Genomic DNA, 12,469 nt, shown 5'->3' on the forward strand with positions numbered 1-12,469 from the left:
TTTTTTAATTGAGTATGAGAAAATTATGCCATTTGAGCTATTACTCATTGGCATAAACTCCTCATACTCAATTAAGAGGTTGCGGGTTCGAGTCTCCTATTTTTCAAATTTTTTTTTTCAATTCTGATTCTTATTCTTTTATCAATATATCAATTTCATTCCTTCTATTTTGATCATTTTGCTTCCCTTTAATCTAGGGTTTTAATTTTTTCTATTGTGCAATTTGTGGATAGAATCAGAGAAGCTGCGGTTCATAAATCAGAATCTAATACAAACATCAAGCTCTAATGTTGGGATCTGTGTCTTACTTAGTTCATATCCAGTTAATTAATTGATTATTTGAATGTTTTCAATAGTTAGACTTGGAGTTATTCTCTATTTATTAGGAACAAGTGTAATAATTCATGCCATAGGATTGAAATTATAATTTTAAGTTGTTTTATTAAAATTAATTTGAATTATAATAATTTGATTAATAAAAAGGCAATATGTTATGTATTGTTTGTTTTTTCTTAATCTAATGTTAAGTGTATTAATTCTAATAGTTATTAATTGATTTTGGTAATCTATTTTTTTCAATAAATCAGACATATATACTCAATGTGACCATAAATAACCTAGTAATACTTAGATCTACTAACAAATTTTTATATGTTATTTTATTGTCAAGTAAGGACATCAAAATCAGCTTAAAATGAACAACAGATTATTAGAGAATTCTAATGCACAAAGTTCTCCAATAAACAATAAATAATTTAAACCTACTAAAAAATAACTCAACACTTTTCTTTGATGCTTGCAAAACATATACCTGAAACAATATTATATCAATGTTAGTATATAATTTTACGATCATCAACTGTATTTACTATACGTGACTCCTTCTTAAAAGTTATTCTACACACGTGTGTAGTCGGAAGATAAATTCCGCTTGATTCCTCAATCAAAAAATTTGAGAAGATATAGACCTTCCTCTCGACCAGTTCATTCTCAAACATCTTTGTTAAATAATTCTTGATTGAACAATGAATTTTATCACACTGTAAAACAAATTAAATATAAAAACTATTAGCACTTATAAATCTATTAAAACCTAATGTTTTTGATTCGTGCAAGGGTTTTTACTTATTAAATAAACTTAAAATACGAAAAAAAAATATTTTTAAATTGGACCTAGCATCACTTGAAAGAATCATGAAAAATAATCAACTAACCTTATCATCTATGAGAACCATTTCTATGTAAGTCGCCTTGCTCTTGTCAAATTTAGATGGAACTTTCTATAACCTTATAACTCTTACCTTTATTTTCCAAACCTTTTCATCACATAATCTACTACAGGTAATACTATTGATAGAATCATAGTTAGTAGCCATTAGACATGAAGAATAAAAACAGAAGAACTATGCCTAAATTATGAATTTTCTAAATGAATTATAATGGTAACAATTCACTACTATATATATACACACGCCCGCACTAATTATACACGGTAATAATTAGTCATTAATTATTTTTTTGTTATAATTATTTTCTTATATATATATATATATATGATTATTTTTTATTCTACAATCGTGCAATAATTTTTTATTTTTTATATTCGTGTATATTTTTCGATCCCCATTTATACGCATGATTAATAATTTTTTTTAAATAGTGCTATTTTAATTTTTCTTTTCTTTTACGTATCTTCATATGTTAGCAAGAAAAGAAAAATCACCTATTGTGACTCTTTTTCTTGTACCACGCTTTAATCTTTATTAATCAATCTTGTGTCCACACAATATAATTAAATTTTTAATCACTCTAATCTATTGATGAATTGTACTTCTATTAATAATTGCATTACTAATCTAAAATAATAAAAAAAGAAAAAAACGTGATACATATATCCAAGAAAGAAAATAAACTTAAAAGTAAAAAAAAAGAAATTTTATATTAAAAATTTAAAAAATAACATATCCAAGAAGAATAGTCATAATATATAAATTGAGGTAACAATTTAAATTTCTCTAAGACTAATTTAATCAAATACCAATATTAGAACTAAATTACTTAAATAATATTGAATCTATTCTAATACTTAGACACGTATAGATTAGAGCCATTCTCGTAACCACAACCAACTAAAACAACATCATAAGTTTGAACATTTAGAATTCGTGCAAATTCAGACCATCCTGATAGAAGAGAATTTATGCCAATTCCAAAAACTAGATAAAGTAATTCCGTTGTTAGTATAGTCCAAACCGGCAATAGATCCTCTCAATCAAAATTCAATCTAAAAGATATCACAATTCAAAGCAAATATAAACTGGGAGTTTTAAGTCCCGGGTCGTTCTCCCTAGGAACTAATGCCAAAGAGTGCACACAATTTTGCTTGTGAGAATCAAAAGGGTTTTCAATAATTGAAAGTAAACAAAATAAAGGAATTAAAGAACAAGACAAAATTACAATTAATGAAGTAATAAAAGAACAAAAGAACTATGTATGTAATATAAACAAGTAAGGCTAAAAAGTAATGGAAAAGTGGTTCAAAACATAAATAAAACCTTGACTTGGGATGAGTTATGGAATCCCTTCCTTGACATAACCACAACTATGATAATTATGATGGATTAATCTCACTAAGTTAACCCTCACATTGGAGAGTAAGTTAAATGAGCATAAGTATTCTTAACCCACAAATCCTAGCTTGCTTGCTAATTACCTTAGCAACAAATTAGCATTAGTGGGAACAAGAACAATTAACAACCCAAGAATTATCACTAAATGTTGGACATTATGCCTCTAGTAATCCATACACTCATTTTTCCCAAGTCAAGGGGTGGAAATTACCCCATAATCAAAATTGGCATTTCATCAAACACATAGTGGGCATAAACATAAAACATGACAAAATTGGTAAATTAAGGAAAGCTAAGAACCATAAATGATCACAATCAATAAAGGAAACTCAAACAAACATATAAAAGCCATCAAACATCAAATTCAACAATTAGAAAACAAAAATTGCAAACTATGCATATATTGACAAGAGAAATGAAAATAGATGAAAGTGTAGAACAAGTAATGTAATTAAAAGAGAAATTAAAGAAATACTTACAATGAGATAGCAAAATCCAAGACCAAAGTTGAACTATAAAATGCTACAAACCCTAAGAGAGAATTGAAAGAAAACCTAACCTAAACTATCCTAAAACTAGGGGTGTGCATGGTTCAGTTTTTCCATAAACTGAACTGAAACTGCACTAAACCATTTTAAATGGTTTAGAAACTGAACCAAACTGCTTTGTCATATAAGAAACTGGTTTTAAACCAGTTTATAATACAGTGCACCAGTTTAAACCAGTTCATAAAAATAAAACTGGTTTTAATTAAAACAATTAGTAACAAACAAGCAATAAGAAAAAAAAATATATTACCTTGTTCAGCTTTTTCAATCTCTTCAAAATTTTCAATTACTCTAAATGGGTCATCTATTACCCAATCTTGAGTGCATACAAGAGCTTCCACCATATATGGTGTCAAGGAGCTCCGATAAGGGTCAATAATCCTTCCTCTTGTACTAAACGCACTCTCAGAAGCAACTGTAGAAACCGGTATGGCTAAAACTTCTCGAGCCATACGTGCAAGAATAGAAAATCGGGTTAAATTTTCCTTCTACCAACCCAAAATATCCAACTCCGCCGACTTGTTTCTAGGCTCACAATCTTCTTTCAGATATCTGTCAAGTTCAGATTTAGCATCTGAATCACGTCCAGTTGACTGCAAATAAATATTCAAGATATCATCTTCATCCTCTTCATTGATCATTGCATCTTGATTGCTTTGAGATTCATCTTCTTTGCCTTGGTAGTGATTATAAAGGGAATTCAAGCAAGTAGACAATTTTGACTTGAGTTCTTCTCCCTTTTCAACACCAAATGACTCATCCAAAATCCAATTTACAAAATCCAACTTGTGACATGGATCAAGCACAATTGCAATCAACAACAACATGTTAATGACATTTGGAGTTCCCCAATACTTGTCATATTTCCTTTGCATCTTGGACGCCATTAACCTTATGCTCAAATCAGTATTTTCACAATGCAACTTGATTTTTCTTCCGATGCTAAAGACTTCTTTCATGCATTTATTACTAGTGACATACAAACTCCCAGAAATGCGCAATGTAGCATCATAGAATATTTTCAAGAATGGTAAAATTGACTCCGCATAAGTCCAATCATCATCCGTAGGCACACCATAAGATTTGCTCAGCTCATTAATATATTTATCATCTTGCAACTCAAGCAAATCAAACGCTGCTCGAAGCTTTAATGCTGCTTCCAACATTAAATATGTCGAATTCCACCGAGTTTCGACATCCAAAGAAACAAGTCCTTTATAATTGATGCTCTCCAGCTCAATGCACGCTTTGAAGCTTTCACATCTCATAGGAGATGATTTGACATATTTTACTGCATTGCGAATTCTTGTAATTGAATCATCAATCTCTTTCAAGCCATCTTTCACTATCAAATTTAGGATATGAGCACAACAACGCATATGAAGATAGTCCCCCTTTAAAACAAGACTATTCCATGCATTTAATCTCTTTTTCAAGTATAAAATTGCACCATCATTAGAAGTTGCGTTATCAACCGTTACAGTAAAAACTTGATGCAATTTCCAAGCATCCAAACAACCTTCAATAGCTCTACCAAGTACTTCTTCTGAATGACCCTCAACCCGGAAAAATTTCAATATCCTCTTTTGCAACTTCCAATCATTGTCAATAAAGTGTGCCGTTAGAGACATATAAGTCAAATTTTGACTCGATGTTGTCCAAGTGTCAGTTGTAAGGCACACTTTTTGACAATGATGAGAGAAATAACTTTGTAACTTCATTTTCTCTGTTTCATAAAAAGAAAGTATATCACGGGTCAATGTAGTACGCGAAGGGATTTTAAACTTAGGTTGCAAGCTATGCAATAGCCTTTGAAACATATTTCTTTCTACAAATCGGAAAGCTAGCTCTTCAGTCACAAACATCTCAGTGAGGATACTTCGAGATACTGCTTGGTCAAACTTTGTAACACTTAGTGAGAATATAGGACCACTTGTTCCCCCTTCTATCATTTGTCTCTTGCTCTGTTCATTGTTCGAGTCAAAACATCGCTTCCAATATTGCCGCATAGCACTTGTTCCCCCCCGCATATTTTATTTGACCGTTGCAGTTTTTACATCTCGCATACTTCTCTATCCCTTCGATTGGAATGAAATGTTTCCATATCTCTGATCGATTCTTACGCCCAGAAGATCCACTAGGTTGAGGAGGTAATGAGGGATGAGCAGGAAGAACAGCAGGATTTGAATGCTCCTCTCTCTCAGACATTTTTAATATGAGCAACAAACCTAATTGTAAATTAAATAACTAATTAAACAAAACCAATAAATCGAATTTGCTCAATGCTTACAAAAGACACATGTGACATCTAGTCTACTTTAATAGAAAATGGCACATAATTTTTTCTTAGAGTTAAAAGTGTTATCTATATATAATAACCAATAATAGGAAAGAGATATATATGTAATGAGGGGAGAAGAGATTTAATTATATCTATGCAGAAAACCCATCTTACTTTAGGTGTTTGGCTTTGTGTTTCAATTGTATAAACTAAGTTCTGCTTATGAGCTGAGTAAATTTGAGGGTCCAAACAACATTTATAAATTATAAACAATCATGTAAGTGGATATCGAAAATTATATACCAAATTAATTACCAATGTACAATATACATTAAAATATAAAATACAAACTAAAAATAGGTTAAATAATATATATTATATAAATATATAATAACTAATTTTTTGTATGTCTAACTATTTTCATTATTCAATTTAGAACAAACAAAACCTCATTTATTGGAGATATGGCAGCAACAGAAACCAAAGAAAACCACATTCACCTGATTTGAACATGAACTCTTTCTAATAAAGAATGAGGTTATTTAATTTTTTAATCATGAAATTAAATTCTTTATAAAGTTTCAAATTAACTCATACATTCAATTTACCAAATGCACTAACTTAAGTTTGTATGCTTTCACAGATTTTAATTGGGAAGAAGACTTAGAAGATAGAAAATCTGTTACTGCTATTGTGTGTATTTGGAGAGTAATTTAGTGTCTTGAAAAAGTAACAAACAAGATAAAGTGAGCAGGAGTAGTACCAAAGCTGTTAGCATTAACTTGAGTTAGTTAGAATTAATTTTACCAGCTGTGATTAGTGTATGTTTAAGCTAATCTCAGTTGACATCTCTTATATATACGACCAACTCAGTGTAATCAATATACAGTAAATTCAATCACAATTCATACTACCATTCTGTTTTCTTGTAACACAAGTCTGTTATATTTTTTCTTTCTGTTTTATTCTTGACTTCTTCAAGACTCATTGAGTTATATTCATGCTTCTAATAAACGGGAGATAAGTACAGAACACAAAATAATAATTTTATGATGCTATTAATCAAAGACTCAATATGTGATTCTTCATCATCAATTATTTGAAGACCCTTTTGTCAATTTCACGTAAATCAGTTAAAATATACTCTTAGATCGATTTCCAACATCATATTTCATAGGAGAGCAAGATTTTGTTGCCCCGTCGGAACCAAACAGCATCCAAAAATGACACATGTGACCAATGCAAACAACTAAACAACACTTTAAAAAGGAAAATAAATAAATAAAATGACACAAACTATGAAGTAATAAATACATCATTACATGCTAACACTAATAGGGTTACTTAGACCAAGTTTGGAACTTACTTTTTCTTCAACAATGCTCTCTTTAGAAATCTGAGAAACGCCTCCAAATAATGAAAGCCACAGGAACCAGTTTGCAAGTCAACAATACAAGGGCATTCTAGAGCTCTCTGAGCTTTCACCTCATCTAGTCTACAACAACATCAACAATAAGCAAACGTAAGAGTACTGGAAAGCAAACAGAAGAAATAGCACAGTTAAGACTAACAGTGAACTGGAATGAAACTATAGACCAGAATTATAAAACAAAGTTTATAAGATCTGACAGAAAGCTTTTCTACAAATTGCATACCAACACATTAATTGGGCATTAGTTAGAAATACTAGTGTCTAGTTAATTTGGGTACAATATATTATTCAATAACCTACGAGAAATTTGCGGCACAAATTGCAGTAGATTCTTCGTGTAGTTTTTAAGATATAAAAAAAAATAGTAAACTACCAATAGGTGATTTATGGCAGATGAATGTCATGACATTTTGGTTTAGCTCTGAAGCCTATAAATATCATGTTATTACTTTCTGCTAAGAAACTACACACCATTGTACAAAAACTACAGATTCCCATGCTGGAAATGGATTTGTGACAATAAATAAATTCGCAAATTATTGTATCAATTCCTAAGGCTATCCTGTACAAAATTAATCACAGAACAAGAATACCCTATAGAGGATGCTAACAAAAAGTTAAAAGGTATAACTGGACATAAAACTAGAATAAGCAACAGCGTCCACCCAGTCCGGGAGAAGACCCTTTAATCTCTTTGCTGGATCAACCAATTTTTGGTCTAAAACTGCTAGATTCACTCTTAATGGTTCAGAACTGTTGGCCTGATTAATTAAAAACAAGATTAAAAAAAATTCAGCAATGCATCATGCTCTAATGATAACTAATGAATTCCAACACTTTAGGCATTAATGTTCATGATAAAATTGAACCTCGTCAACACTGCTAAATTACTCATGAGCTCCACCAACTTTATAATGAGTATGCCTAAATCTAAAGATACTTCATTTCTATCTACATTCTACAAAATATTTTTCAAAAATAACAAATTCCCCCTTTAAAGAAAAGAAAAGAAAAGAAGATATCAGTATCAGTCCCATGTGTGGTTCCGAAACTATTAATCAGCACCAAGAAACCAAAAATAACACTTAGAACCATATTCAACCAAAGATCCTAAAAATCCAATCTTTTCAATTAGAAAACTACTCCAAAATACTCAAAATTGGTATCCAAATTCAAGCCACAGCACAAAACTTCATAGTAACTAAAACAAAAAAAGCTGCAATAATTAAATTAAAATAGAAATAGGTAACTGTAAAAATGGCTTACTAATTGACTAGGTAAAAAAGTATTGTCTCCCCTGCTTCCAATCATAGTAAAACATAAGAGAAAAGAGATTACCTACTGTGTTAGATGGCAGCAACAGGGGTTGGTAGCGACGGTGATGATGGCGGTGGTGGGTTGGTAGCGGCGGCAGCAAGGGAGAGACGAGAGAGGAATGGTAGCGACGGCAGCAACCAGCAAGGGAGAGACGATACTGTGTTAGACGACGGTGAGTGACAGTGGGCGACGGCGGCGAATAGTTCGACGACGGCAACTCTGACGGTGGTAGCGGTGGGTTGGTTGCGGCGGCAGAAGGGGAGAGACGAGAGAGGATGTTGAAACACGATTAGGGTTTTTGCGTTTTCAGTTTTCACATTTTCAATTTTTGAGTTTGGAAGATTGAATTGAAGTTACTGATGTGAATAAACCAGTTTTTATTTGGTTTAAAACTAAACTGAACCATAAAAACTGGTTTTTAATAAACTGGTTTTTATAAAAAACTATGGTTTCAGTTCAGTTTTTTATTTAAAAAAATTGGTTTATTTAAAACAGTTTCAATTCAGTTTCAGTTCAGTTCAGTCAAACTAGTTTTTTTGCACACCCCTACCTAAAACTACTCCTAAAATGTATTTTTCCTATTCTAAGATGGCTCTCTTGTTATGTGTTGATATGCCCTTAATATAGCCTCTCAACCAGCCTTCAGCACTTCAGAAATGGGCCTAGAGACCCCCAAAACTGCACAGCACGTGACTTTTTAATGGATGCATGTGCTGGTACCTGTGCGGACGCACAGATGTGTGCGTCCACACACTTCGCTGAATTTGCACTTGTGCGTACGCACAAAGGATTGTGCGCACGCACACTTCGTGATGCTCTGGATTCGCTTTGCTTGGGTTCTTGTGCATACGCACAGGTGGTTGTGCGCACGCACGCATGCTGATTTCCTTCTTGTGCGTACGCACGTATCCTTGTGCACACGCATGCATGGCTGAGCTCTCCTCGTTTGTTTTCTTCATGCTTTCTCCCAATTGCATGCTCCTTTTCCATTCCCACTAAGCCATTCCTACCTTATTCATCTGAAATCACTCACAAATAACATCAAGGTATCGAATGGAAGGTAAATGGAATAAAATTAGTCGAAATAAGCACAAAAGAGCATGTTTTCACATTTAGGTACAATCTAGAGAGAAAACACAAAAGTATGCTATTTTGGTGCTTAAGTGTGAGTTCATGTGCTAGAATCCATCCAATTTGAGTCAAAATATACCAACAAATATGGACTCATCAATTTCCCCACACTTAAACAATAGCATGTCCTCATGCTAATCACATACAAAGGAGAAGGATAAAAGGGAAACAACTTTTTGAATGTACTATCTATATGCATGTATCTATGCTATATACTATCTATATATATCTATCTATAATGTCCTATTGATTTTGTGCAAACAAACAAGAGAATTTCCAAGCAAGTATATAGAAATATAGGGCTAAGCAGAGAAGTAGCTCAATGCAAGCAAAATCTAGAGAATTGATTCAAGTTTCAAAATGAAGCAACTTGCAAGAATGTATGACAAGAGAGGTGGAAATATAGAATTGAGTGAGCGAACCCTCACTAGGTGTGTATATACACTCTGATCACTCGGTGTCTAAGGGTCAATTCACTCAAGTCTCCTCTAATCATGTTTTCAAGGGATTGCTTTTCATCTAACAATTAACAAGTATGTGATGCATGAGTGCAAGTATCATAAGGTCTTTAGAGGGTTGTAATGGGGTTAAGGTTAAGGTAGGATAAATATGGCTAAGTGGACTAAGGAATTGGATCTTTGATTAACTCCAGTGTCCAACTCAACCTACATCAACCAAATCACAAAATATGCACCCTAACCTCCCATAATCACACTTTTTATACACATTCATGCATCTTTTTCATCCAAGTCCACACATGCACTTCTTATTCATTTTTTTTCTTTTTCTTTGGGATGACTTTTGTCCCATCTTATTATTATTTATTTTTCTTTCTTTTTTTTCTTCTTTTCTATTTTTTTCTCTCTCTTTTTTTTCTTTTTCTATGAAAAATGCATATGGTTAAAGCAAATTGATACATGAATGTGCACCCATTTTTTCCAAATTTTCAATGAATACCCACAACAATATTTTTTCGCTACCAATGTTTTCCAAAATTTCTCCCGCACTTAAATGACACACACTCCTCAACCTAAGCTAATCAAAGTTGCAATTCAAGGTAATTCATGGTTTTTCGCTTAGGGTTGTGATGTGCTAATATCAAGAACAATGGGATAAATAAAGCTCAAAGGGGTTTAACAAAGGTAGATGTAAGGGTAGGTCCATATGGGTGAGTGAGTTTAATTCAAAAATGGCCTCAATCATGCTCAATGCAATTCAAAACATCAATTATTGGAAATAAAGAATAAAGAAAAACCAAGATCACAATCATAGAAGAGATATAGCATACAATGAACAAAATTAGTGGTTAAAATGTGTAACAACTCAATAAAGCTCAAAAGCTCAGAAGGTATTTTGTTCTATCTCTCTTCTATGTTCCACAAAAATTCATTCAAGCAAGTTTAAAAATAATTTTCCAAATCAATTCAATAGAATGCCCTAAAAACAAAATTCTTGGAAGTCCTTGTTGTTTTTCACAAAAATTATTCCTATATGCGTATGTATGTTGTGATGGATGCAATTTTTCAAAAATTTCCTAGTTCTATTCCTAATTTTCAACAACCAAAAAGTAACATGAACAATTAGGACAAAATTGAACTAGGTGTTATACTATTCACATTATCCAATCACAACTTCTATCTATAAAATATATACTAAGAAAAAGATGCAGAAATACAACATGCAATAGCTAGAAATAAACTATGATATATATACCAAAAGAAAATGCAATGCAACAGTCAAAAACACTCCAAATATATACAAGAAACCTACTAAAAGAAATAAAAATAAAGTGCAAAGTGCTTGGAAAAAGAAAGTTTACACCCCAAAATGATGAATCCTCCCCCACACTTAAGCGTTGCACTGTCCTCCGTGCACGAACAAAATCCGGTGGTGAGGAGCTATGAAGCTCCACATTCAGCTGGTGGGCTCAGGGGTTCTAGTTGCTGAGTAAACAAATAAACACAATTGAGAAAAAGTGAGATGTGTGTGGTATGACAATGTGTGTGTTCTAAGTGTGCACGGTTTAGAACAACACACATTGGCTGGGTAAATGTGGATCACACAATCCAAAGAATTACCATATGTCCCTCAATTAGGTAACCTAGGTTGCAAGTGAAGAATGAGCAAAACTTAAGGCACAAGCAACCTTAGGTGACTATGAAAGTGAATTGAGTGATTAAGATATTGGCTATTGTAATTGTGCAAGTTAAAGCGCAAGATTAATATAAAATAGCACAATAAATAACAACCAATTCAATAATGAACGAAAACTCCCTACTCATCACGAAGCATAATGAAAAAGTCACATGAAAGGGTACTTGTTACAAAAAGTGATAAGCTTGATAAGAATCAAGTTAGGTTACTCAAACAAATGCAAAGCATTAACAAGGAACAAGTATTGGACATGTGATGATTTTTAATATGAAATCATGATGAACAAGTAATTTCAACTCAAATCACTTAATCCAATGCACTTATATAATTTGTCCTAGTGGTACAATCAAAATATGAGTATTCAAATCCACTAGGTACTTGCATATTAAAGTAAAGTATAAGTGCATTGTATCAAGAGGCAACCCTATCGCTAATAAACAAACACTTGCAACTTATTTAAATAAAAACAACTAAAGTAAAACTAATATAATAAATAAAATAAAAATGAAATACAATGAAGATTAAATAAAACAAGAGGAAAAACATGGAAGAAGCAAGAAAAGAGAGGGGTGGAGGGGGCAGAAGTGCATTAGGGCTTAAATGGAAAAGCAATAAAAATTTTGCCCAAAACAGCACTTGTGCGTACGCACAAACATGTGTGCGTACGCACACTAGGTGAAAAGGGGAGGGGTGCGTCCACACAAGTCGTGTGACCGCTCTAGACAGAAGGGGGTGTAAGAAGTGTGCGCACGCATAAGCCTGTGCGTGCGTGATGAGCGGATAATTTATACGCTTTTTGGGATTGTTTTTAGTATGTTTTTAGTAGAATTTAGTTACTTTTAGTGATGTTTTCATTATTTTTTATGTTAAATTCACATTTCTGGACTTTACTATGAGTTTGTGTGTTTTTCTGTGATTTCAGATATTTTCTGGCTGAAATTGAGGGACTTGAGCAAAAATCAGATTCAGAGGTTGA

The 12,469-nt window shown here is 32.5% G+C and overlaps 1 protein-coding gene across 1 annotated transcript; it reads right to left on the minus strand.

Annotated features, from left to right (window-relative positions):
- Window positions 3,667-5,208, minus strand: LOC107627143 (zinc finger BED domain-containing protein RICESLEEPER 2-like). The gene has a single exon (XM_016330002.1). The coding sequence runs from the start codon at window positions 5,206-5,208 to the stop codon at window positions 3,667-3,669; it is 1,542 nt and encodes a 513-aa protein (XP_016185488.1).

Source organism: Arachis ipaensis, chromosome B02 (assembly GCF_000816755.2).
Source record: "Arachis ipaensis cultivar K30076 chromosome B02, Araip1.1, whole genome shotgun sequence".
Taxonomy (NCBI): domain Eukaryota; kingdom Viridiplantae; phylum Streptophyta; class Magnoliopsida; order Fabales; family Fabaceae; genus Arachis; species Arachis ipaensis.

Excerpts from the sequence above, each read along its gene's own strand:
- LOC107627143 (XM_016330002.1), bottom strand. The coding sequence starts at position 5,208 with ATGCGGGGGGGAACAAGTGCTATGCGGCAATATTGGAAGCGATGTTTT.